Source organism: Lepisma saccharinum, chromosome 2 (genome assembly GCF_977018435.1).
Source record: "Lepisma saccharinum chromosome 2, izLepSacc3.1, whole genome shotgun sequence".
Classification (NCBI taxonomy): domain Eukaryota; kingdom Metazoa; phylum Arthropoda; class Insecta; order Zygentoma; family Lepismatidae; genus Lepisma; species Lepisma saccharinum.
In genome coordinates, this window is record NC_139230.1 from 199,447,659 (window position 1) to 199,471,223 (window position 23,565).

Below are 23,565 nucleotides of genomic sequence, written 5' to 3' on the forward strand. Positions count from 1 at the left end.
AGGTTAGGTTCAGTTACGTTAGGCAAACATAGTTAAAATTGCAATCTTCTTGCAAAAAACGGCATGGTAGGAAACACTGACAGGGAGTTCCTTCCCATTACATCATCAAACATTCGCAACATTTGGTTCATGTAGTAAGGAAATGAAAGGAACAAAAATTGTGCATCGGAGAGATATTTCTGTTCAAAAGTACATGATTTCCCGGTGAAATAGATTCCACGATGAAAGAAAATACCTCCACGAACTTCTAGAGAAACTCATTTCCGTAAGTAGTTTCTTGTGTAAAAATGAAGAAATCCGTTCGGACCGTATGAAAGATTTACCTATTCTTTTTCTTGCGTTATTTTTGGTGTTGGAAGAAAGCAATCTTCTTCAGTCTCAGCCTCTTCTTTGTCAGGTTTTTCTTCTCTTTTGGATTTTCAATTAAGATCAAGACTATATGAAAAGCTGTTCTAGGCTTTATTCCATGTCTTCTTTGGATTTCTCAATGATAGTTATAGCAATTGTAAATTTGGAAGAGTAAAACAGTTTTAATTTCCTAGTTTTCCTTGTGCCCTTAGGCGACTTATGAAGGTACAGCTTTGTTATGAGAAGGTTCTCCTTGTAGCTCTGATGTGCCTTTGCTCAGGGGTGAGATCTGGATGTTGATGCAGCCAATAAATTCTGAATGCAGAATTATAACTTTAGCCACAAGCTTGGGATACAGATTGGAAAAGACTGGTTCTAGAGATTTCACATTCTGATGCTTAGCAAGACCTGGTCTACTGCTTTTGGTGCATAAGTCTTTAGTTTAATAACTTATTTTGTCAAATATGGAGTACTCTTTTCCAGATCGATTGACTTGATTTATTTTACTTCTCATTTCTGCCACTTATGGCTAATTGCAAAGATGAGGATGAATAGTGATATTGTGAGATGAATGAAGTGGCACACAAACAATGAGTCATACAGAGGATTATCCTGGCTACAGGTCCAGGTCCTTGTTTGGAAAATGCATTCCAGGGTGTACTATGTGGAAGTGAGGTTGACATTTGAGTGTCTTGTTAAAGGATCATCCCTTACACCCAGAGTACTCTTTTTCAACTCCGATATAATTTATGTCAGTAGACTTATCTTGCAACCATTCCTTCCCATTTGGAATCAATTCCACCAGAATGTTTTGACCTTGAACAGACAAAAACAATTTAATGCCTCAGACGTCCAGATCAACTTTATACCTTTGAGAGAAAGGCTAACCTCTGAGAGATTTTATAACATACACCAAGTCTTCAATAGATCTCTGGGATGGTGTAGTGGTAATGTCATCAACTTCTAATTAAGGGGTCCTACCAGTTCTACCAACCCAGTTCCCAAATATCCACCCAGCAATCTTGAAGTGAATTCTTCAAAGTGAATGCTGAACCTCTACTTTCCAGCAAAATCCTTTAGTTCACTCCTTGACATTTGGAAGTTCCAGCCCGAGAAGTCTCTCTTAACTTAACCAGATTTTACAATTCATTATTGTGCATTTGCTTCCAGTGCAATTATTTTGGGTTTCTGTACTGACATACGTAATTTTTGCATTATAGAGAGCAAAATTAGGTTCTAAATCTAGATAATATTTCTAAAACATCTTCGTTTAGAAACTTGTATTCACTCTCAATGCCACCTCAATTATTATAGCTGTCCGTTATAGATGAGATTGCTTTCATCTACAATGGCCACTTGTTTAAACTAGTGTTAAATTCCACAAAGAGACTCCCAGGTGTAAATTACTAGCAATGGGAATTATGTCCCCTTGTGTACTATACCTCATCTTAGAAGACTTCTTACTTTTTAGCTTCCCACTCCCTCTGGTAAGGGGGGGGGGGGAGACAATTTTTATTCTCGAAATTCTTTTTTGTATTCGGGTTGCCATTATTTCTATTGTACCATCATTACCACTATTCTGGTAAAAAAAAGTAAAAACGTAAAGTGCTCCCCTGTGCCTTGCACCATGCCATGAAGGTGTATAGGGGGTGTGGGGTTAGGGCCCCACACTTTCTTGGTCATAGCCAAGCTGGGAGCCCGACCCTGTGGCCGAGTGGTTAGCACATCACGCTGTGACGCCAAGGGTCCCGGGTTCGAATCCCGGTCGGGCTTGGTTGTTTGTGAATGTCCATTCATCAATTTCATCACTCATCCCCATCTTCGCAAATTAGCCAAGAGGCACAAAACGCGAAGTAAAATAAACTAAACTAAATCAAATAAAATGGCCAAACTGGGGGTGATGTGATCAGCACCTTGCCCCTGGCTGCCTCTACTCCCCCCTCCCTTAGAGTTTCCTCCAGGTTCCCACTTTACACAATGCTGGGTGGGTGCTGGAGCTGATTGAACAAGTTGAAAAAGTCCCGGTTCTCCCCCGCTGGGATCGAACCCAGGTCTCTCGCATGATAGTATGATAGTCAGATGCCCTAACGACTGAGCTACGTCGTCCACCCACTATTCTGGTTGGTACTGATATTATTGCTCACTGGATAACCATTTCTCTCAAGATCCATTCTGTCCTGGTTTCATGCTGAATTCATAAATTGTTTGTCAATTGCTAGGTGGATGTGGACATCAATCTTCTTGCCTACATAATCGTTTCTCCAACCTTCAAGTTGTTTAGTTGCTTCATACGTTCCAACGAAATTTGTCAACTTGTCCATATCCTGCAATTGTCTGGTTAGAACCAGTTTCCATTTAGTGATAAATGCCCGATTATAAGGTTCAGCCAAGATTAAAATAATAACAACAACCCATTGTGCAACAGCCTGTGAGGGCCAGGGCCTACCTACCAACTGCCTGCCTCACTGCCACTTGCCAAAGTGGGAGATCATCCTATCGCTGGCCCGATAGTTCAGGGTTCCATGGCTGCCCGTTTTGACGGTCGTCGGTCCCTGGTTTATGTCTCCCGTTAAGGAAACGCAAATTCTACCACTGGTTAATGGTTTAATTCCAGGTTTCATGTGACCGGTATGTTTTTCCTACCTTGTGCATAAAGTGGTGTGTGTCTTTCATTAGTAGTAATAATTATAATAATTGTTGTAATAGTAAACAACAACCCTTCGGATCAATTGAGACAAGCTATACAGCTCCAATTCAGAACTAAAACCAAGATATTGATCATAACGAGGATTTACGTCTATATATAAATGAATCCCGAACACCTGTAGAGTAATGAATATATACGTGCATTGGGTAAAAATAAACAACAATAATTATAAAAACACATTACAGATCCCTTCACTCCCATTCAATCACACACATTCACACTCATGCTGCAGGGTTACACACAAATACCTTTACGTGACAAGATAGCAAATTACCTCTTTTGTTTATCTTCCACCTACTTTCAACATTTGGGATTTCTACTAGCCCCTTAGGCTTGCTTATGGTTTGATGTAAATACAGTGGAACCTTGGTTTTACGTTTTTCAGGGGACCAAGCTGAAAAAACTTGAAATGCAGGAAAATTTTATAGCATATTGCTCTTTTGGGACCGTGAATATTGAATGTATAATGTGGGAAAATGTAAAACCGAGGAATGTAAAATCTGGGTTCAACTGTACTCGGGCCTAGCGTGCTGTCACTTATGAGACGCGATTAGCTACATGGCATTATAGTTTCTGGAAGGAAACAATAATTGAAATTACATTTGTCGATTAACTACTATGCAAAGAGATCAAGCATACACTAAATGAAGGACATGAAGAAATTAACTTAACTACAAATACACAATTATTGATAATAATAGCTACAGTAATACAAACTAGGACATATTAAAATGGTTAAGTTGGTTATGCTGATTAGTACCTAGTTTTCCAATATACCAGGTGGTCCAAAAGTCCTGGAATGGTCACATATTGTGAGAAATACACATCGAATCGGAAAACGAAAAAATATGTGTTTAATAAGTGAAAGAAAGCTATTCAATGATATCACACTTGATTCCCTGCCCCTTGAGGCTGGGGCAGGGGGTAACTGTGAAATTTTAAATGGAAACCCCCATTTTGTATTGTAGAATCGAAAAGAGGACTTCATTCCGAGTCCAGCGAGCTATCAAGCATCCTCCTACCTCAATTAGGAAGTGATATATGGCGACTTTAAATTTTCACAAGGAAGAAAAAAAAAATAAAAAAATTCAAAGGGACCCTCTGCCCCTAATTGAGGTAGAGCGAAAGCGATTGCAGATTCGGAATCTGCACGTCAAGACCTTTCAATAGAGTATATGGAAGGGGGTCTACGATCACATGTGATCCCATGAAATCTAGTGTGATATCATTGAATAGATTTCTTTCACTTATTAAACACGTATTTTTTTCTTTTTCCAATTCGATTTGTATTTCTCACGATATGTGACCATTTCGGGACTTTTGGACCACCCGGTATATATCAAAGAGCATGGTAAAAGTGAAAACAAACTAATAATTAATTATAGAAATACTCGGCACGAGGATAGGAAAACAATAACAAGCCGTAGTTTATAGAACATTTCGAAGGGTGAGCGAAATATGCTCTCCTTAATTTGGAAGATTTGTTGAATTTTTGATTAGATTGACCAAAATAATTAGTTATTGCAGGCGGCGTTGTTCAATTTCATTTCACTTTGTGTTATGACGAACAGTGGTGACATGGGTTTACAAATGTTCACTCTCACACTCAAGGAGATAACTGGCGGATACTATACTGACTCAATGGAGGTGTGGTTCCTGCTGATGACTACTGTTCTTGTCACAGCATCCCAATGGCACTCACGGCACATTGGCTATGCCATTATTCCCACCTGATGGGTGGAATCTGTTTCTTCGGCATACTTCGACGTAACATTCATTTCTTTCTTTATTTTTCATCACGGCGATGAAGATAAGGGGGAAAACTGCCTCGCTTCCATCCTTCTGCTCATGGCATCGCATCCGATTGTGGCTTCAATGGCCGTTCGGTGATACGCAGCTCATGGCATCGTCCAGGACTGATGTCGTTTCATCTCTCTCTCTCTCTCTTTCTTCTTTTCTCGATGTACCATCTGTCACACTGGCATCGCCGTCATCGTACTAATGAAGTGGCTGTCATCTCTCACATATGTTGGCGATTCTGGCTGGCGTTGTGGCTTGGCTTTCATTTCAGGTTAGGCATCGTTAAGAAAGCATCGTGATGCTGTTTTCTTGGCTTCTGTCATGGCAGCAGTAATCGGGTAACCTGAGGGCCCCTCCCTCTCATAGTTTTAGCCGGCCATGTTTATTCACTGTCCCTCCTTACAAAAAATGGAAAACAACACATATAGAGCACGTGAAACACGTAATTATCACTGCCCCATCCCTGGCACTGTCACTGTGATAATGCACTCACGACAATTCCACACGACGCGTTCGAAAAGTAAAACAAAACAAAGTTCCGCATCTTGCGTGAAGTGACGCGGAGATAGTGTTGGTTCGGATTCTGGCGACAAACTCTATCCGTCCGCTCGAGTTCAGGGGTATTTAAGAAACACTCGAAACTTCAAAAATTAACCGTCCCGAGGTTCGTTAGCTTCAAAAGATGCTGGACAGTTGTCTTTCTCCCAGCTTTCTTCAGCTTGTCCACTTGGGCGTTGGAGACGAAAAAAAATGATCAGTCTTTACATATGTTGCAAAACAAACTCCCCCTTGGTCGGCATCTTGGGACGTTCTTCCTATCGCTGGACCTGTGTTTGCTTTCCTACCCTCGCTGTCCGGAACACCGAAAGTCCAGGAAAAACCAAAAAGGCACAACTGGCTACCGAAAGTTGTTACAGTATTACGAATTTCAAAGATACACTCACTTAAACTAAAAACTAGGTGACAAAGCAATTGTCACAATCCAACCAGTTACAGGGTGATATGTGGTCAACACAACGAACCCCAGAGTCTTTGTTTTAGGTTTTCATGACCAGGTTAAGCTACTCATTCATAGCACAATTTTCTCACGATGGTGGGTGGCCACCAGCTCTATACACAGGCTGAAATCTCAGAAGAAGAGTTGTTAATGCCTCATCCAGGAGACTTCAACCTGTGCATGTCCCATAGCCAGAGTCCGAAGCATGACACCTTAGACTGCATGGCAATGGTGCGGGATGCCAGATTACAGATAAATATCCAAGCATGTCTGGGTAGAGCCTTTTGAATATATCTATTTACAGAGAGAGCTTTCATCTGTCTTTGTTTTGCTTCAAGCGAAACTTACTGGTATTTAAAAGCAGAAGAGAATTACTCAAAAGTCATCCATCTTTTTTCGTAAACTATCAACAAAATGTATCCTGCACTGTGGCTGTGCAGTCAAGGCATCATTATTTGGGCTCTGGCAATGGAACACACACAGGTTCAAGTCTCCTGGGAAGAAGCATAAAAAAACTTTTCTCCTGCTATTTTGGCCTGTGTATGGGACCGGTAGCCACCCACCATCATGAAGAAATTGGGAAGCTATGAATGAGTAGTGTAACCTGGTCATAAAAAACCTACAACAATGACTGGGGGTTCGTCGTGCTGACCACACATCACCCTGTAACTGGTTAGATGATCTCCCACCTTGGCAGGGGGGAGTGAGGCTGGCTATTGGTAGTTAAGCCCTGACTCTCACTGGCTGTTGTGCCACGGGTTAAAAAAAATGAATCAAGCCTTCGCTTTTCCTTGCATTAATGAAGATAAGATCTTTGATATGTTCATAAGATTCATACAGGCAATCAGGTTCTTTAAATAGCTTTCTGCAGAAACAGAATTGATATAGGCCTTGAATTTGTCTAAGGCATAATAAGATTGGGTGAACCGAGGTTTAATCTCTGGACTCTTTTTAGAACTACCTACTTCTGGGGTATAATTTTGAGTTCCTGCAGGTTCTATTACTATTTTTGTTTCTGCCCACACATTGAGTTTGACTTAGACGCAATGGCGCAAGCCGATGAGGGAACACTATCTCTTCCACAGAAATGTCACACTTTTAATTTCTTAAGTGTAATTCCCCCAATTTGTAGTTTACTTCTTCTATCTTAATCATAATTTGTTCTTCCAAATCCTACAACTGCATGACTGTTTGATGTCTGGCTTCTCTTCCATCCTCTGAGATCTTACGTCATCAATTGTGTGAACAATTTCTTCTTTGTATATTATTTTCTGTCCTTATTATCTCTAGAGACTTATCAAGTTCCAATTTCTCTTTCTCTTCTTTATTTCTCCCTCTCTTCCCATTCTTCACCTACAGGCTCTCCCTCATACTTTGCTTGAGTTTGTTTCAATTGCTGAACCACTCCATCTTTATTATGAATGCATTCTTTCCTTATTATCCTCAACTTTATTGTTGTTTATTTTTTTTTTCTGTTCACCTTTCATCCTTTATTCCATCATGTCCATCCTCATCATCACACTTTCTCTGTCTGTCTTACTGACTTAACTCTATCTTATTTATCCTGTTAATCAGAAGGTTAAACCTGTCTGCCAGCTCCTTTTAAATCTTTTAAGTTTCTCATTTATCTCGACTTCTCATCTTTGCTGCTTTTCTTTTTCTTTCTTTCTTTCCTTACTCAATCTTCTCAATTTCTGGAACAGTTTATAGTGAATAATTTAATTTCAGTACTCCCAAGAACTATCTTTCTACTGACAGAGCTTCTGGATTTAACTTTTCTATAGGCATATTCAATCTGGCACACCCTTCATGAAAATGTTCTCGGCACTTTGAACACTGAAGTATTATGTCATTTTTTTTATTTTATCTTGACAGCAACTTCTGTTTCTTACTTTCTCTGCAAATGACTTTTTTTTGCATTCCCAGTTGGTATTATAGTTTTGTCTGTTTTATTACTGAAGAAATAGCAAGGCTTATTCCGCTTCAAACGCCGTACCCTTTTGTGAATGAAGACAGTGGATCTTCGAAATTAATAGGATTGAACCATTATATAGTGCAACGCGGAATTACGAAATCTTTTAAATTTCACGTAAGTTCTTCCTTGAGTTCCTGTCACAGTCAAAAATACCCAATTTTTTTTGTCCATGCATTGGGAAGGCTGCAGCTCCATCATCCTCTCCCTCTTGGTATGCCCTTGTTGCAGTATAATATAATATAATGTATTATTTGATAATGCAATTTTCAACACCATCTTAACGTTGCTCAAATATAGAAATTTTCTATTCTGCTTGTTTTGTTGTGAAGCCCATAGGGACTTGCCAAAGAGCTATTTTTGGTAAAGTTAACATTTTCTTCCTCTTCTTCTGACTGTGCTTGATGGGAAGGGGATTTCAAAACTTCAGTCTCGCACAAATAGGGAAACACCCCATTTGACTATGGTAGATAGTTGTGTTCTCCTGTAATCATCACTTACTTGAAAAGCCCATGCTTGGATATGAAGGGTCAGGGGAAGAAAACAAGTAAGTCAATTTTTCTGTCGTAAATTAAATAGTGGTGTCATTTAATCCAATGTGAAGAGATGCATTTCTGAGGCATCATTTCATACATTTGACACACTTCCATTCTTCAAAACATATGTTTTCCTACCTTTCCATGTACATGTCCAGTAACGTTTTGTTATTAAAATTTCAGTTTTCTGGAGTTGACAAACATTGAATTACCTGTTTATTTCACATGACCCTTTATATATCGTGATAGTAGAAGCTGAAATGCATAAAGGTAGTCTCACCAGTTAGAGGTTAATACCGACAATCCTAATGTGAAACGTAGGCAATTAAATATGGAAAAGGAAAAAAATTAAAACTCTTTCATTATTGTTACGCAACACACACTTACAGTAATAAATTATTACAATGCATCTATCATTGCAGGCTCATGTTCCAAGTCAGAGTAACAAAGTGGGTGCAGCGCCATCTTCAGGATCTCCTTCACGCACTACGTTGCCAACTCTTCCAACACCAACTGTGTTAGCATCGATTCATGAAGTAAACATTTTTCGATGTTTTGCACCCGTTCTCTCTCATGTTCACTTATTATGGGAGCTTGTTCTAACCGCTGAACCAATTGTAGTAATGGCATCGTCTCCAACGACATGTTCCGAGATGGTACAAGCTCTTGTGAGGTATGATGATTATTTGTGAGTGTAGTTCATGCAAGATCTGTAAAATGTTTAAAGATCATAACTAAATGGGTGATGCATTTTGAAGTAGTAGAAATGTGACAAACGTAATAAGCAGTTGTCCAGTTGGTTAGGTGCTGATACTCTTACCGATTCCCTGATACCGATGCCAATACTTGAAAATTGTGACAGTTCAAAGTAGAACTCTCTGGTAGTTCCCAAGCGGATGGTGGCAGAGGCCACCGATAACATCTACAAGTAACTTTGGTGGAAAAAGTTAGCAACTTGCTTATGTCTTATTATTAACATGATATAGTTTTATCACTCAGTGCATTTATCTCCACAGTGTTGTTGCAAAAATACTGAAACATTTCGCATAATTTCCCGCCATGATATTCAGACTGCAAGAGTGTCGCGTGATTAATTGATTTTGTTTATTTTACTTCGCTTTTCTGCCACACTTGGCTAACCATGAAGATGAGGATGTGTAATTGAATTGAAATGTTGTTTTTTAAGTCCACTTTATGCACAGAAAGGCTAATCAGGACTGGACCTACAGTGTGATACGAAGCACTGTGTACCTCCACTGGGTATCGGAGCTGGGACTCCTTGATTACAAGGCAATGATGCTACCACTGCACCATCGGGGAGGCCTAAGAATGAGTAATGATATGATAAAATTGATGAAAGGACACTCGCAAAGAACACCCATGTCCAGGTTGCAATTCAAACCTGGGATCCATGGCATTGCAGCATATTGTACTAACCACTCCACCATGGATTGGTGATTAAATTTCAACTGATACTTTCCGATATTGATACCACTGGTATCCATGCATCGGTATTTTTTCAGCCCTAGTCTTTATCATTTTAATACTTTAAGCTTAGAAGTGACAAAGTTAGTGTTTTATTTATTAATTAATAAATGCAACAGGAACTTCATTACAGTGTTCAGGTACCTGAGGACCTGGCCAAGAGCACATGAGCATTTTTAAACACTGCATTCCCAGCAATCAAATCTATGATTGACATAGTTGTGATACAAGCAACAAAAGTCATTCAGATCCATCAACACTCTTTTCTAAAGAACGCATTGACCCTTCTGCATGTTGGTGCATAAGAGAGCATTTCTTTCATTTGTACAATCATCAGCAGAGACGATCCACCTTGCATGTGCATGTTTTTCGACATCACAAATAGAACATATTGCATTTTTCCACAGACAACTTTGTAACTTCCACTCATCTGTCCTTTGCTGTTTATGCACTGCTATCCCATTTTAAATTGCTGAAAATGCGGTGTTGCAAGAGTGCTTTGTGTGCCCTTGCACTAAGTGTATAATGCAGGAAATGTGAAATCACTGTTCCACAGTATAAGGAAAATTAGAGATAAATAAGTGTTGACTCATGAGTTTTGTGTGGAGCAGCTTAAAAAAATAATAATAAATGTTCTTGAAACTCAGGAGTTTATACATGATGGTATCCAATAAACATGCCAGTGTCCAATTTTTCATAAATTATCTAATGTATTGATGAAGCAAACACTGCGGATTGTCACATCCTGGCAAATATCATAGTTTTAGATAAAATCACACAAACAACTACATAACACAATGTATGAAAATGTTACCGTTTTGTGCACTTTCCATGGACAGCGTGAAGTATGTTGTAAAAATGAAGGCATAAAACAAGAGGATGGACCATCCGTGTTTAATCATGGACATGAGGGCTCACCCACTCACTCCGCCCTCTCCCCCCTTTCTCTTTTTTGTTTTTGATCTAATCTTGTGAAGAAGATGGTCTACATTCAGAATATAGGGACCTTCTTTCCTCATTTGTTGATAAAATTAATGTTTTTTTTTGTACATTCCCTTTTTGATAAATTTTGTGTGTGTGTGTGTGTGCAAGTCACTTCAGTGCCCAAGCATATTAATTCATTGATTTTCATTTTCAATCTTGCCATCAAAGGTCATGGGTTTGAATCTCAGTCTGGGCATGTCTGTTCTTTGTGAATCACACTTAAATTTCATCTAATCATCACAGTTGTCACCTTTAAATCAAGGAGTCCCAAGTTTGATGCCTGCTGGAGGCACATAGTAGTTTGGATCCCACTTTAAACTGTAGTTCTAGTCCTAATTAGCCTTTCTGTGCATAAAATGGACTTAAAACAACAATTCAAACAAACAAAATCATCATCGCAGTTAGCCAAAAGTGGCAGAAAAGTAATGTAAAATAACAAAATACAAAATACACGTGTCTGAATGTGCATTCCATGCCCTGTGTATTACCTATGATGAAATATATACAGGGTGGCTCGAAAAGTCACTTAACACACCCATTACAAGGCCACTGCAGCGCACAATGTGGAAATGATGACAACCAATTATTGCCAGGCCAAGGGGAAACCACATTGACGCCACCCACGCAGTCGGTGGCCATCTTGAATTCAACTTCAGAATTTCAAATGGGAAGGGGGTGATATGATATATCAAATCAGGCTAGAATTTCACGAGAAATGCAATGGTGAAGGATGTTTCGACATATCTTTAACCAGTAAAAAGTTATGACTGAATTCCTGTACCAATTTGCTCCTTTTCGATGTGTTAGAAAAATGCCTTAAAATCTGTGTAATGCATTGAGATCAAAGTGACGTCTAGGGAGAGAAGTTCACATGCCAATGCACATGATTTTAATCGGATAAGTCCACGAAGAGCTGCGCATTATGAATGGTTGTCGCGAACAATTTACAGTGTGACACTTCCATTGAATGAAATGTCCTTCACAGTGACAAGGCTAATGTTTATGTTCATAAGGAACTTCATAAACAGAATATGCGACCCTTGTCATATGATAACTAACTTTGGACAAAAACTTGCTTCACAACATTCCCATAGTGTTCTGGTGTTCCTCCCTAATGAAAAAAACTCTGTTTAAAATACCTTCTTCCCTAATCAAGGATGAAAAAACCTGTTCATTTAACAAATCCAAGTAGCCCTAAGCATTTAAGGTTCCATTGATGGAAAATTGAATAACCAATTGTGTTCCACACAGCATGCCACACCATTAACTTACCAGCACTAACCATTCAGCTTTGATCTGTCCAAAATGGGTTATGAGATAGAAAGCATCAAATATTCTGTTGATGAACTTCCTTAAGAACATAAACATTAGCCTTGTCACTGTGAAGGACTTTTCATTTAATGGAAGCATCACACTGTAATTGTTCGCAACAACCTTTCATAATGTGCAGCTCTTCATTATGTATCCGATTAAAATAATGTGCAATAGCATGCAAACTTCTCTCCCTAGATGCCACTTTGATCTTGATGCGTTACCGACATGCTAAACAAATCTTAAGACATTTTTCTAACACGTTGAAAAGGAGCAAATTGGTACAAGAATTCAGTCATAACTTTTTACTGGTTAGAGATACATCGAAAAAACCTTCACCAATGCATTTCTCGTGAAATTCTAGCCTGATTTGATATATCATATCATCCCCTTCCCATTTAAAATTCTGAAGTTTAATTCAAGATGGCTACCGACCATGCGGGTGGCATCAATGTGGTTCCCTTGGCCTGGCAATGATTGGTCGTCACCCTTGTACCGGGTGTGTTAAGTGATTTTTGAGCCACCCTGTAATATTAGGTCTGACCTGATATCGATGCCACTGTATTGGTATTGGAATGCATTTTCATCTTTCACGGGGTTCACAAAAATGCAGTGCAACATTTTTGTGGACTTTAATGATCATGAAAATTCTGCAAAATTTGCATTTGAAATTTTAATTAATTTTGCACCAGCATTGTGGGGAAAAATGGATTTTTTGTTTCCATACCAGTTATTTTAATATTTTGATGTAATTCTCAAATATTTGAAAGCAAATTGATGTATATAACTGGAGTGGAATACTTGCAAATACTTGCACAACAATATTATTAAATATTTTGATCAAATTTTATTTCTTACAGTTCTTAACTGTCTTGTCAATATGGAGTATGTAATACTTTGTAGTGCTACTTTTTATAAATAACTTTTTTGGAGATGATTTTTTTCATGACATTTACTAATTTTAACTATTTTTTTCAGCATGATCACACCCCTTCAGTATTGTGCAGATTACCGGCCCTTTTTCACCATCCATGACAGCGAGTTCAAAGAGTACACAACGAAGTCCCATGCTCCACCTCCAGTGATATTGGGTGTAACAAATCCGTTTTTCGCAAAGACACTGCAACATTGGCCTCACATCATAAGGATATGTGATTCTCCAAATCTTGGTAAGCTATCAAGTAAATTGCTCAGTTGCTCATGATGTACGAGAACACTAAAATTTTCTGCTAAATTTTTTGGTAAAATAGTATTCTAAAGTGGATCCTCAACTGTACACTTTTCAGATGTCTGAAGAATTATAAGGCAGGAAATCCTAAAATCCAGGAGAATTTTATAACCTGTTCCGTTATTGGGACCAGTAAGACAAAATGTGCAATGCAGGAAATATATGCTCAAATGGACTAGTGCGTGATTTGAGCTTACAATGTGAAAGCATTACTATGCAATTGAAGTTTCACAGTTATATTAAATTTCCTTATTGACATAATAGAGTTAATCTTCTTCCAAGGTACGTAGAGGTACTTCCGAATATTTCAGAATTTAACACAAACTTGGAAGGAAAAAAGTATGTATGGTCCCTTCCAAGGTGAAACAATAAGTTGAAAACCAAAGGATAAGGAAGAAATATAATTAGTCATTATAACAATACAAATAGATGCATGGATGGATATACATGGAGTTTTATTCTGAGCCCATGTATTACTGACAGCAAAGGAGTTTAACTATTATTTTTTTTATTATTTTAGAGTGCTGAATACCCTCCAAAGACCAACATTTGTGCAAAAACTGATAAAGAAATGTAGAATAGGTTTCGATGAAAAGCTGATCCTGAAATTGAAAACTTAAATATGGCCTGGAACAGCTAGAGGAGTGTGAAGATCCTTTGTAATTTGTCCCCAGGTGAATGAGTCATGGAATTTAGTAAAGTCTGTACTACAGAAAGAAGATTAAGAATTTTTTACTTTCGTAATTATTTCTGACATTTAATATACTGCTCTTCTGTGAACAGAAACCTGCTATAAGTAATGAAAAAATTCGTACATACAACTTCTAAAATGAAGTACCGTATTTACTCATGTATAATGCGCACTTTATTCCAAAATTTTTGCCCCCAAAAACTGTGGTGCGTATTATGCACAGAATAATTCAGACACCCAACATGAAACCGTACAGGGTCATTTCATGATTTTGGGACACTTGGATTGATTTTTCATGTTTACGGAACCTTATCATGTTATATATCATTGTAAAGCTTGAATCCTGCAGTTTCTGAATATGGAAACAGTATTCCATACAAGATAACGACACTAATGTGAAATGCGGTGGAAATAAGTTCATAAAAAAATGAAGAAACATTATGATTTTTATGGTACTTTGGATGAAAGAAAACAAGGAAAAAGATAATAAAAATTAAAATGTATTACTGGCCAAATAATATGACATACATGGAGTGTGTAAATTCCTTAATGGAAGAAAGCTATTTGGAAGGTCCTGAATGTGCCCAGTATAAATGTTACATTAGTCACGGAAAGAAAAAGTATATATTTTGAAAAAGAAGGAATGAGCAATTGAATAGGTGTGACGTCATTCACTCTTGATCAGATTTACAACCTACAACTATGCAAGTCATTTCTTGAAACTGGATTTTACTGTGCATTAGGCTATATACGAGATATATTTTTTTTTTTGTCACTTTTACCCATCCAAAACCAGAGTGCACATTATACACACACGCACACTTTACATGTGTAAATATGGTATATCTGATTATTGTTTATTTGGTATAATGTTGCAAATGTAAGAATTCTAACTAAAGGCCTCTGAAAAGTTACAGATGGGAGAAGTGATCCATGAATAAGCTTAAAACACTATGCTCTTGCAGATAACAAAGAGAATTACAGGAAGTGTTTGCATGAATTAACATTCTGTACTTAATTGACATAAGTAGTTGCCATGTGTGATGAGGATGTTTGGTCCTAATTCCTATTTGAACTTTTTTCTTTTACAACCCATTTACTTGTTTTTGTGTCATTTTAATATTTTTGTCCTGAGGTTGCTCTGTTGACAAGGTTGAAACATGGAAGGTTAGAGAAAGGTACGTAATAAAAGTTTATTTTTTCTGAGGAGTGTAGTAACTTGTACTCTTGTGAATCATTTCTAACATGGATTCCACATGAATTGGTTGATGGACATGTAAAGCAACTCCTCACAACTGAAATGGAGAAACTCGTGGAATGGGCTCAGAAATTCAATCATTGGACTTCCGATGATGAGAAATAGTGGTATTTAGTGATGAAGATATATCTTTTAACATTTTTTGTCCAGTTGCAAAGAAAAGATTGTGTAATGAATCAATGGTGAACATAAGGAGGGGGCTTAGTGGCATGAACAGCAAGTATTTTCATCCCGATATTCATTGCACCCTTCATTTTTGCATCATCTTCCATTTCCATCCATCCTCTGCCTTCATCGCCATCACCGCCAATGAAGGGTCATATGTTACTTACATGAAATTTCTAAATTTCACATAAGTAATTTTAAACAGCATTTACCGCATCCATCATGAAGGGTCATATGGTTTTAACATTTTGGTTCTGTGTTTGTTTAGTTTTTCATTTACTCCCTGGGGTAACCTCAATAGAGCATGAAAGCATGGGTAGCACATGGAGGGAGTGACACCCCAAACCAAAAGGGGAAGGAGAGGAAGTGCACTTTGTGGAAGTGTAACAGGAGGGTGTCCTCCCCTAAGCCGACAGGCTGGTGGGATGGACAAAACTGTCCCATCAGTCAGGAGTTCCAGTGGTCTCTGTTCCAAGTAGTTGCTTCGAGTTGATTCTTAGCTTGTTGACAAGTGACCCAGGTAGGACACACTAGCCTCGTTGGCTCCCAGAACTGTGAAGGGGAAGACAGCCATCTTAGGGGATATTCTTAACATTGATTGCGTTCCCAAAACCAATTCCTGTGACAAAGTGGAAGAGACCAGGAACATGATGTCTAGGAGATTTAATGAAAAAGTCACCTCTTCTGAATAAAGGATTGGTGCAGATTGAAACAGGTTCATTTCCACCAGGTTCCATTAAATAGCTCAGCAATGGTACACCGTAAATAGAGACAGCAAGTTTGGTTTGAGTTGCTGTTTTAAGCCCACTTTATGCACAGTAATGTTAATTGGGAGTGGACCTACAGTTTAAAGTGGGATCCGAACCACTTGTGCCTCCACCGGATATTGAACCTGGGACCCCTTGATTACAAAGCAATGACGGATACAGCAAGTGATAGACAATCTACCAACCTATTGTGTACCACAAAAATCTGTGAAGTCTCAGTAAAGGTAGAACCCCATTGCATCCTCAACATCTGCAGTAGTGTCATAACTCACTGGGAACTTTCTCTTTCCAGTGAAACAGCTCCTTAGTGAACTTGCCAGTCAGCAGGCTGTCTCCAGAACACAGTTGCACCTTTGACATATTAACGTTGCCTACTTCAGACTTAGAGTTCTGCCATATATCCCCTATCAGCTGAGGTGTCTCAAGTTCCAGCACTTCGGACATACCTCAACAGCCTGTAAGTTCACCATTTCCATCTGTGGCACCTGTGGACAGACAGAAACTTGTCAGTTGCCACCCAGGTGTGTGAACAGCAAGGAGGATCAATCTCCATTGCCTTGTGACTGTCTATCGTACCTCTATGAATGAACGATCTGTGAGCTTGTTGTCATCAAGAAGATCTGAGTGGTGGAAACCAAAAGTCTCCTCAAATCACCAACACCTCCATCTGCCTCTACTCCATATGCATCTGTAGTTGTGAAAGCTCCAGTTCAAATGTTCAAAGTTGGCACACACACATCTGATGTGAGTACCCAGACCAACTCTCATTCAGCCATCCAGTGCAGAGAAACCAAAGGCCCCAGCACCCAAGAAAGTTGAGACGAAGACCATTCCGCAACCATGTGTTAAGAAACAACACTTTCCACCTTTCAAACCTCAGTATAAGAGGAATTTTCTGAAGTCTGTTATGGCAACCTCTCCATCCAAGCCTTCAGGCAGGAAGGCTACCCTGAAGCAGGGTTCACCTGCTTGTTACAGTTACAAGACGAGCAAGAAACCTGCTGAAGTGTAAGCTTCAGCAAAACAGCAAAGACAGGAGGAAAGTCTTCCTCCCTCCAGTCAGAGATCCCCATCTCCCAGATCTCATTCCTCTTTATCTCCTCAAAGGGATGGTCTAGAGGATGGGGCAGAGTTTACACCATCGTGAAAGGGTCCAATATGTTTTGCCTGAAATGTTAACGGTTTTAAAAACATGGCCCTAATTCAATGGAACTTAAATGGCATTTGATTCCATTTTGAGGAAGTGCATCTGTTGTTATTGCATTTATCTCCTTGCCATTTGTCTTCAGGAGACCCACCTGATTACATCCAGCTATTTTTTTTTTTTGAAGGGATTATACAGTGTATAGGTTGGATAAGAGAACTTGTGGTGTTGTTGCAATCGAAGTTGCAGACAGTCTTCACTCTCGGCTGCTTAGCATCTGCCCGGATGTATGTGGTGCATTCTGTTACCCTGTGCAGCATATATATCACACACAATGAGAGACACTCTTGTGTTTTGCACATGACAAGCTCTTCACACAGCTCCCAGTGCCTCTTTTACTGGTGGGTGATTTCAGTGCCCACCATCTCCTGTTGGGCTCACTCTGCACAGAGAACAGAGGCCATGAGGTAGAGGAAGGAATTCCTAGAGAACAGTGGCTTGGTACTTCTCAATACTGGAGAGTATACTGGAGAGTGCATTTCAATCAACATTTGGGCACTTCATCGTGTATAGATCTCTTGTTTTCCTTTTTCTCATTGGCTTCCAGCGTCCGCTGGAAGGTCCATAATGATATATACCAATGGGGGGGGGGGGGGGGATAGTTCAAATTTTTCGCCATTAGGTAGAACTGAAATAATGACAACCAGAAGTGGGACATGTAAAACTTTATTTTCAGCATTCTTAAATATGCACGCCATCTGCACGAATCACCCTTTGGAAGTGTAAGAGGGGTTGCACAAAGCTTTTCCCTGGGAAGGGTAGCAACATGCCATGCTACACTGGCTTTCAGCTTTGGCAGACTCAATACACATTCCTGATAAACACAATATTTCAGGAATTCCCACAGCCAAAAATCACGTGGGTTCATGTCCAGAGAACTATGTGGCCAAGCATCTGGAAAAGCTCTGGAGATGACATGATCATTGCCAGAGTTGACATAAAGCAGGTCCTTTACTTTTCGACAAACATGTTGGGATGCTCCATCTTGCATGAAGGCAGTGGTCTCTATAAACATCATTGTTCTTGCAGACTGGGTCCACATATTATTAGGGCTGAGCCGATGCCGATGCTTATGTATCGATAATGGCCGATACCAGCAGTATCGGTATCGGAGAGTATTGGTTGGAATTCAACTACCGATACCAGCTGATAATTTTCAAGCATATTAGTCTTCATGGGGTCTGCAAAAATGGCACGCAACACTTTCGCGGAGACTAATTATCCTGGAAATTACAGAAAATTCAAACTTTCTTTTTATTTTGCACCAATTTTAAATGAAAAACTAGATTTTGTGATTACATAATATCTATATAAATATTCAGATATAATTCTTGAATATTCTAAAGCAAATTTCTTGGTAAATTTATGCATATAATTGGAGAATAATATTTACTAGGGCTGAGCCGATACTGGCAGTATCGGCGTAAGTGAATATCGGTTGATTTTCTTTTACTGATACCAAAGATTCTCAGTGGCTAGAAAAGCGGTCAAAGGCAACAGCTTGTATCAACATTTGTCCCTTCTAAAAGTTTGTTCACCCTTCCTTGTGACAGATTGGGAGACCAGTACAGGAAGTTTCATATATTTTTCCTAGAAGCACTGGATAAAACCCCACTCTCCTGGGAAGCAGATGGCAAGATCAAAGACATGGGTAAGTGAAAGCTGAACCCAAACGTAACCATGAAGGCATTTAACTGCTTAGTTAACGCTGTGGGAAATAAACCATTCATTGCCAATTCGTGCTTGAAGCTCGTGGTCGTAACATAGGTAAATGTTTTTAAACCACCTGCCTCTCAGGCTAATCGGGACTGGACCTATGCCAGGTCAGGTAGCTGTGGAGTTCTTGGAAAAGAGGGATGCAGGTCACTGTGAAATTAGCTTTGTTTTATCTACGTTCAAGCGGGAAAGGGATTCAGCAATTTCTTCTTGTCCTCTTCCCTTCTGTGTCAGTCTTTTGTATGACTACCGGTATCAGCCAGTTCTTGTTTCAAGTCCACTTTATGCACAGATAGACTAATCGGGACTGGACCTACATTAGAAAGTGGGACCAGGAACCACTATGTGCCTCCACTTAGTATCAAACCTGGAATCTATTGATTACAATGTGATTAACACTACACCATCTGGGAGGCCCCTACAAAGATTTATGTACAGCACTACTTACAATAATGTACATAAAATATTTATCAGGAACTTTATTTTTCATAAAATGGACATACCATCATTCTTTTTGTTATTCAATAAATATTCAATTTTTTACTTCTTTGACATTAATTTCCTTGCCATGACAGTCGTTTTTACACAAAATTTTAGCGGTCTGAACTATACATGTGAGCTAGATGATGAATATTTGCTGTTTTATCTCTGATTTTATAGCGTCCTTTTACTATTAATGTATTAATAATATTTTTTAGTCAAGAAACAAAGAACAAAATAGGCATTAGCGTTGTCTTTCCTCCGTTTCATAGTCTGTGGTTACATACAACAATACTCCATATGGATTGGAAAAATTAAGTACTAATTAATTAATTTATGTAGTATTACGAATCGACTCATAATTATATTAAAGTATTAAATAGACACACTTATATTATTATATTTCTGAGACACTTGGCTCGGACTGGCTCCCCAAATATATTTCTAGATACATGCCTAGTGATGTGACGAGTTAGTATGACTCAGTAACTAGCCTTTGTTATTTATACTGGAATTATACAAGTATGGATATTGGTAGGAATCGTTCATGATATTGGTAACAGCAAATGGTGGTATCGGGTCAGCTCTAATATTTACACACTGATATTGATCAATATTTTGAACAAATTTTAATTATTGTAATTTTCAAGTATCAGTATCGGAATCGGTAAGAGTATCAGCATCGGTATCTGTATTGGTTCAAAGCTGCTCAGTCCTACATATTATGCAAGGAGATGAGCATAACTTGCACTTGTAATGGAGCACATGGCAGCACCTTGCGATGTCAGCTCCTCAAAGCAAAAAGGGCCCAGAATGAAATCAGCAGTGAATCCACACCATACATTGACATATCAGAAAGCAACAGCAGTTTCAGCACCACGTTTCCATCTGTTGGAGAAAATTTTAACTTTTTCAGGGGGGGGGGATTTGTTCTGCCTTTCAGTTTCAATGTAATTCATTGCTTTGAATTGACTCCAGAGGGCTCCTGAGTAGGAAAATTTTTATTCTAATTACTCAGTATTTATACTAAAGAGTACCAAGTGTTTCACCTATGGTTTTCATGGTTCCCATAAACAGATGAAGGTTTATCTCATTTGTTCTACATGTAGGATTGTTCTTCTCATGTCCTTGCACTCTGATATTTTGATCTATTAGAACTGGTGGCTCAGTCATGCAACAGGTCTCGGCAAATTGCGTAACAGAAACCACTTGTTTTGTAATGTTTCCACTTTTCACAACTACAGTTACAGTTATAATTATAATTGAAATAAGCACGTACCTTGTCGCAAGGATGCTGGAAAAGGTGTCCTCCCAAATACAAATATTTCTGGCACCTTATTTCTGACATCTAATCTTAGATTAGACATCGCTACTTTATCCTCAGTTGCAAAAAGGGAAAACAGCATCCTGGTGCATAAAGCAAACCGAAAGCGTAAAATGATATTTAAAAGTAATAATAATGATGAACACTAACCTCCTGTGTTATAAGAAATGTTGAAAATGACCTCCTTCAACAGCAATACAACACGTTTCTTAGGTTCAAGAGATCCTGTCTCTCGTAATTGCCTGACCACTTTTCTGCAAGAGTTCATTTTCATGTAAATATCGTACATAAAAACTCTTTGTTCCACACTATATTTGTTTAGCAGCATAACTAATGAATGAATAACAATTAACACACAATAAAGCAATAGCACTGAATAGCACACAAACTCAATAACACAGTATAAACAACACGCGTACTGATAAACGCAAACAGAAGTGAACATGAGCGTACACTCACTACGTCTGGTAGCCGACAGTGTTGCTAACCATTTTTCGGCAATGTCTACAGACATAGTCAAAATTTCCCTACAACTGACCAAATGTCCGTAGGCCAAGTAAAGCAACTAAAAAAAACAACACCTCATGAGCATGCAAAACAGAAGATAAAATATAATTGTGCTTCCACAATTAATGAAGGAGCGAATTTACAATACAGGACCCCTCCCTGATTTTTGTAATATTTCGCATACTCACTAATTGAGGGCTCCTAATCACAAATTTGAAGTTAAAATTTGGGGGTCACCTGTAGAAATTGCAAAGTAAGTGAAATTGAGTGGTCCGCTCATTATTTACCGGAAAATTTTGTGTTTCCAATACTTGAAAAACGAAATATACATTCCTGATATTACTGTGACCCCAAATTTTAGCTATGTTTGCCTATCCTAACCTAACCTAACCTTACCGTTAATTTGTTTCGTGGGGCTATCCGTCAATGGTTTGTGGGGCTACCCGTCAATGGTTTGTGGGGCTACCCGTGCATGGTTTTTTGACCCCAAATTTTAACTACGTTTGGCTTGCCTAACCTAACTTAACCTAACCTTACCGAGAATAGTCAGTGGGACTATCCGTGAATGGTTTTGTGCTAATTGGGATTACAAACCAATAAAAAAAATCTTATTTTCGTAGCACTTTAATGGCAAACGTTCATCATCGAAGACGCCATTTTCATATCCTTCAAATTTACGATTGATGCATTGTTGTCAAACTTACCTGTAATCAAATCAGTATACATTCCACATGTTCTGCTACATCGTGATTGTCACTGTCACATGTAAGCACCTTCTTTGGGCAATATACCAAAATCCATAAGTTTATTAATTAGCCAACGGCCATCCTCCTGCACACTCTCACCTAACAATCTGTATGACATTAACAAATTTTTTACTGTTCTCTTCCGCCATTCTTACACAATCCATGCTCTACAAGTATGAAATCAACAGTGTGGCAATGCTGTAGACAGCGTAACTAATTGCGAACGTCAATTGTTCATATCAACAAATATGGCTACCATACTTGTATATGGAGAATCATTCCGAGAATTGAAAAGCTAATTTTACAACTTCTTTCTACACGTTACTGAACAATTTTTTCACCTCACCCCAACATGTTAAATTGAGATAAATCATCACGACTAATTATTTCGTGAGTGTAAGATGTAGCATAGAAATTACAGAAGGGTCCTGTATTGTAAATTCTTGTCTTAATGAATAATAGGGTTGTGCGGGACAAACTTTTTTGGGTCTGCATGGGATCGGGATTGGAATTTTTTTAAATCCCGATATTCGGGATGGGAAAAATTTGCAATTTCCGAACCAAGTTGGGAAATTTTCGGGACGGTATATTTTCGAATTTTCCTGAAGCTCTGGAAATCTCGAATTCTACACGTCATTTTCACTTTAAGTGATTGCTTTTTCATTTATAGAATAAAAACTTACAATTTCCGATAAGTTCCAGAAACTTGCAATGCAGAAAACATCAAGAATTAACAACTTTTTAAAGTGATCATTCGGTATTTCCCGACTGCTCGGGATCCCGAAAAGTCGGGAAGTCATTTCCCGAAGTCGGGATCGGGATGGGAATTTTTTTTTCCGATCCCGCACACCCCTAATAAATAATGTTGAGTCATTTACTGTTGATAACGTTATTTGAAATTATACATGCTGCTGCTGTGAAGAGATAGATGTAGGTTGGTGATGCTGTATTTCCTGCAGTCTTTAACAATTCTGGTCTCATTTTATTTCTCTTTTTTTTGTTTTTGTATCATGTTTGTTTCCACTTTAGAATGTGGCAATGTTAGCACTATTTTCGCGAGAGTGGAAATGTTTTCAAAAAAGAACTTGCCTTGAAAGTTCTTGGTAACCGATAAAATGTTCCAAAATTCTTATGGAGATTTGTTAGTTAGTTCTTTTTTCTCCTCCTTGCTAAAGTATCCAGATAAACTAATCCATTAATTCCAAACCGAGCACGAATAAAGTGCAACTGACTGGTGAGTAAGCTTTGCACCTTTGCACAATAAAATGTTATTTTCCAAGATTGAAAAAAGTCCCTGCGTTTTCCCTCATTTGGCAAAATCTGTCCCTATGTGGGCGAA

General features: G+C 38.6%; 1 protein-coding gene across 4 annotated transcripts in view; it reads left to right on the forward strand.

Annotated features, from left to right (window-relative positions):
- LOC145984254 (protein DENND6B) overlaps positions 1-23,565 on the forward strand; it is an 86,577-nt gene that overhangs the window by 19,241 nt on the left and 43,771 nt on the right. For all 4 annotated transcript variants that reach the window (XM_083117857.1, XM_083117859.1, XM_083117858.1 and 1 more), the window contains exons 4-5: positions 8,783-9,033; positions 13,119-13,309. In XM_083117857.1, coding sequence (XP_082973983.1) covers positions 8,783-9,033; positions 13,119-13,309 — 442 coding nt within the window. The remainder of the gene's footprint in view (positions 1-8,782; positions 9,034-13,118; positions 13,310-23,565) is intronic.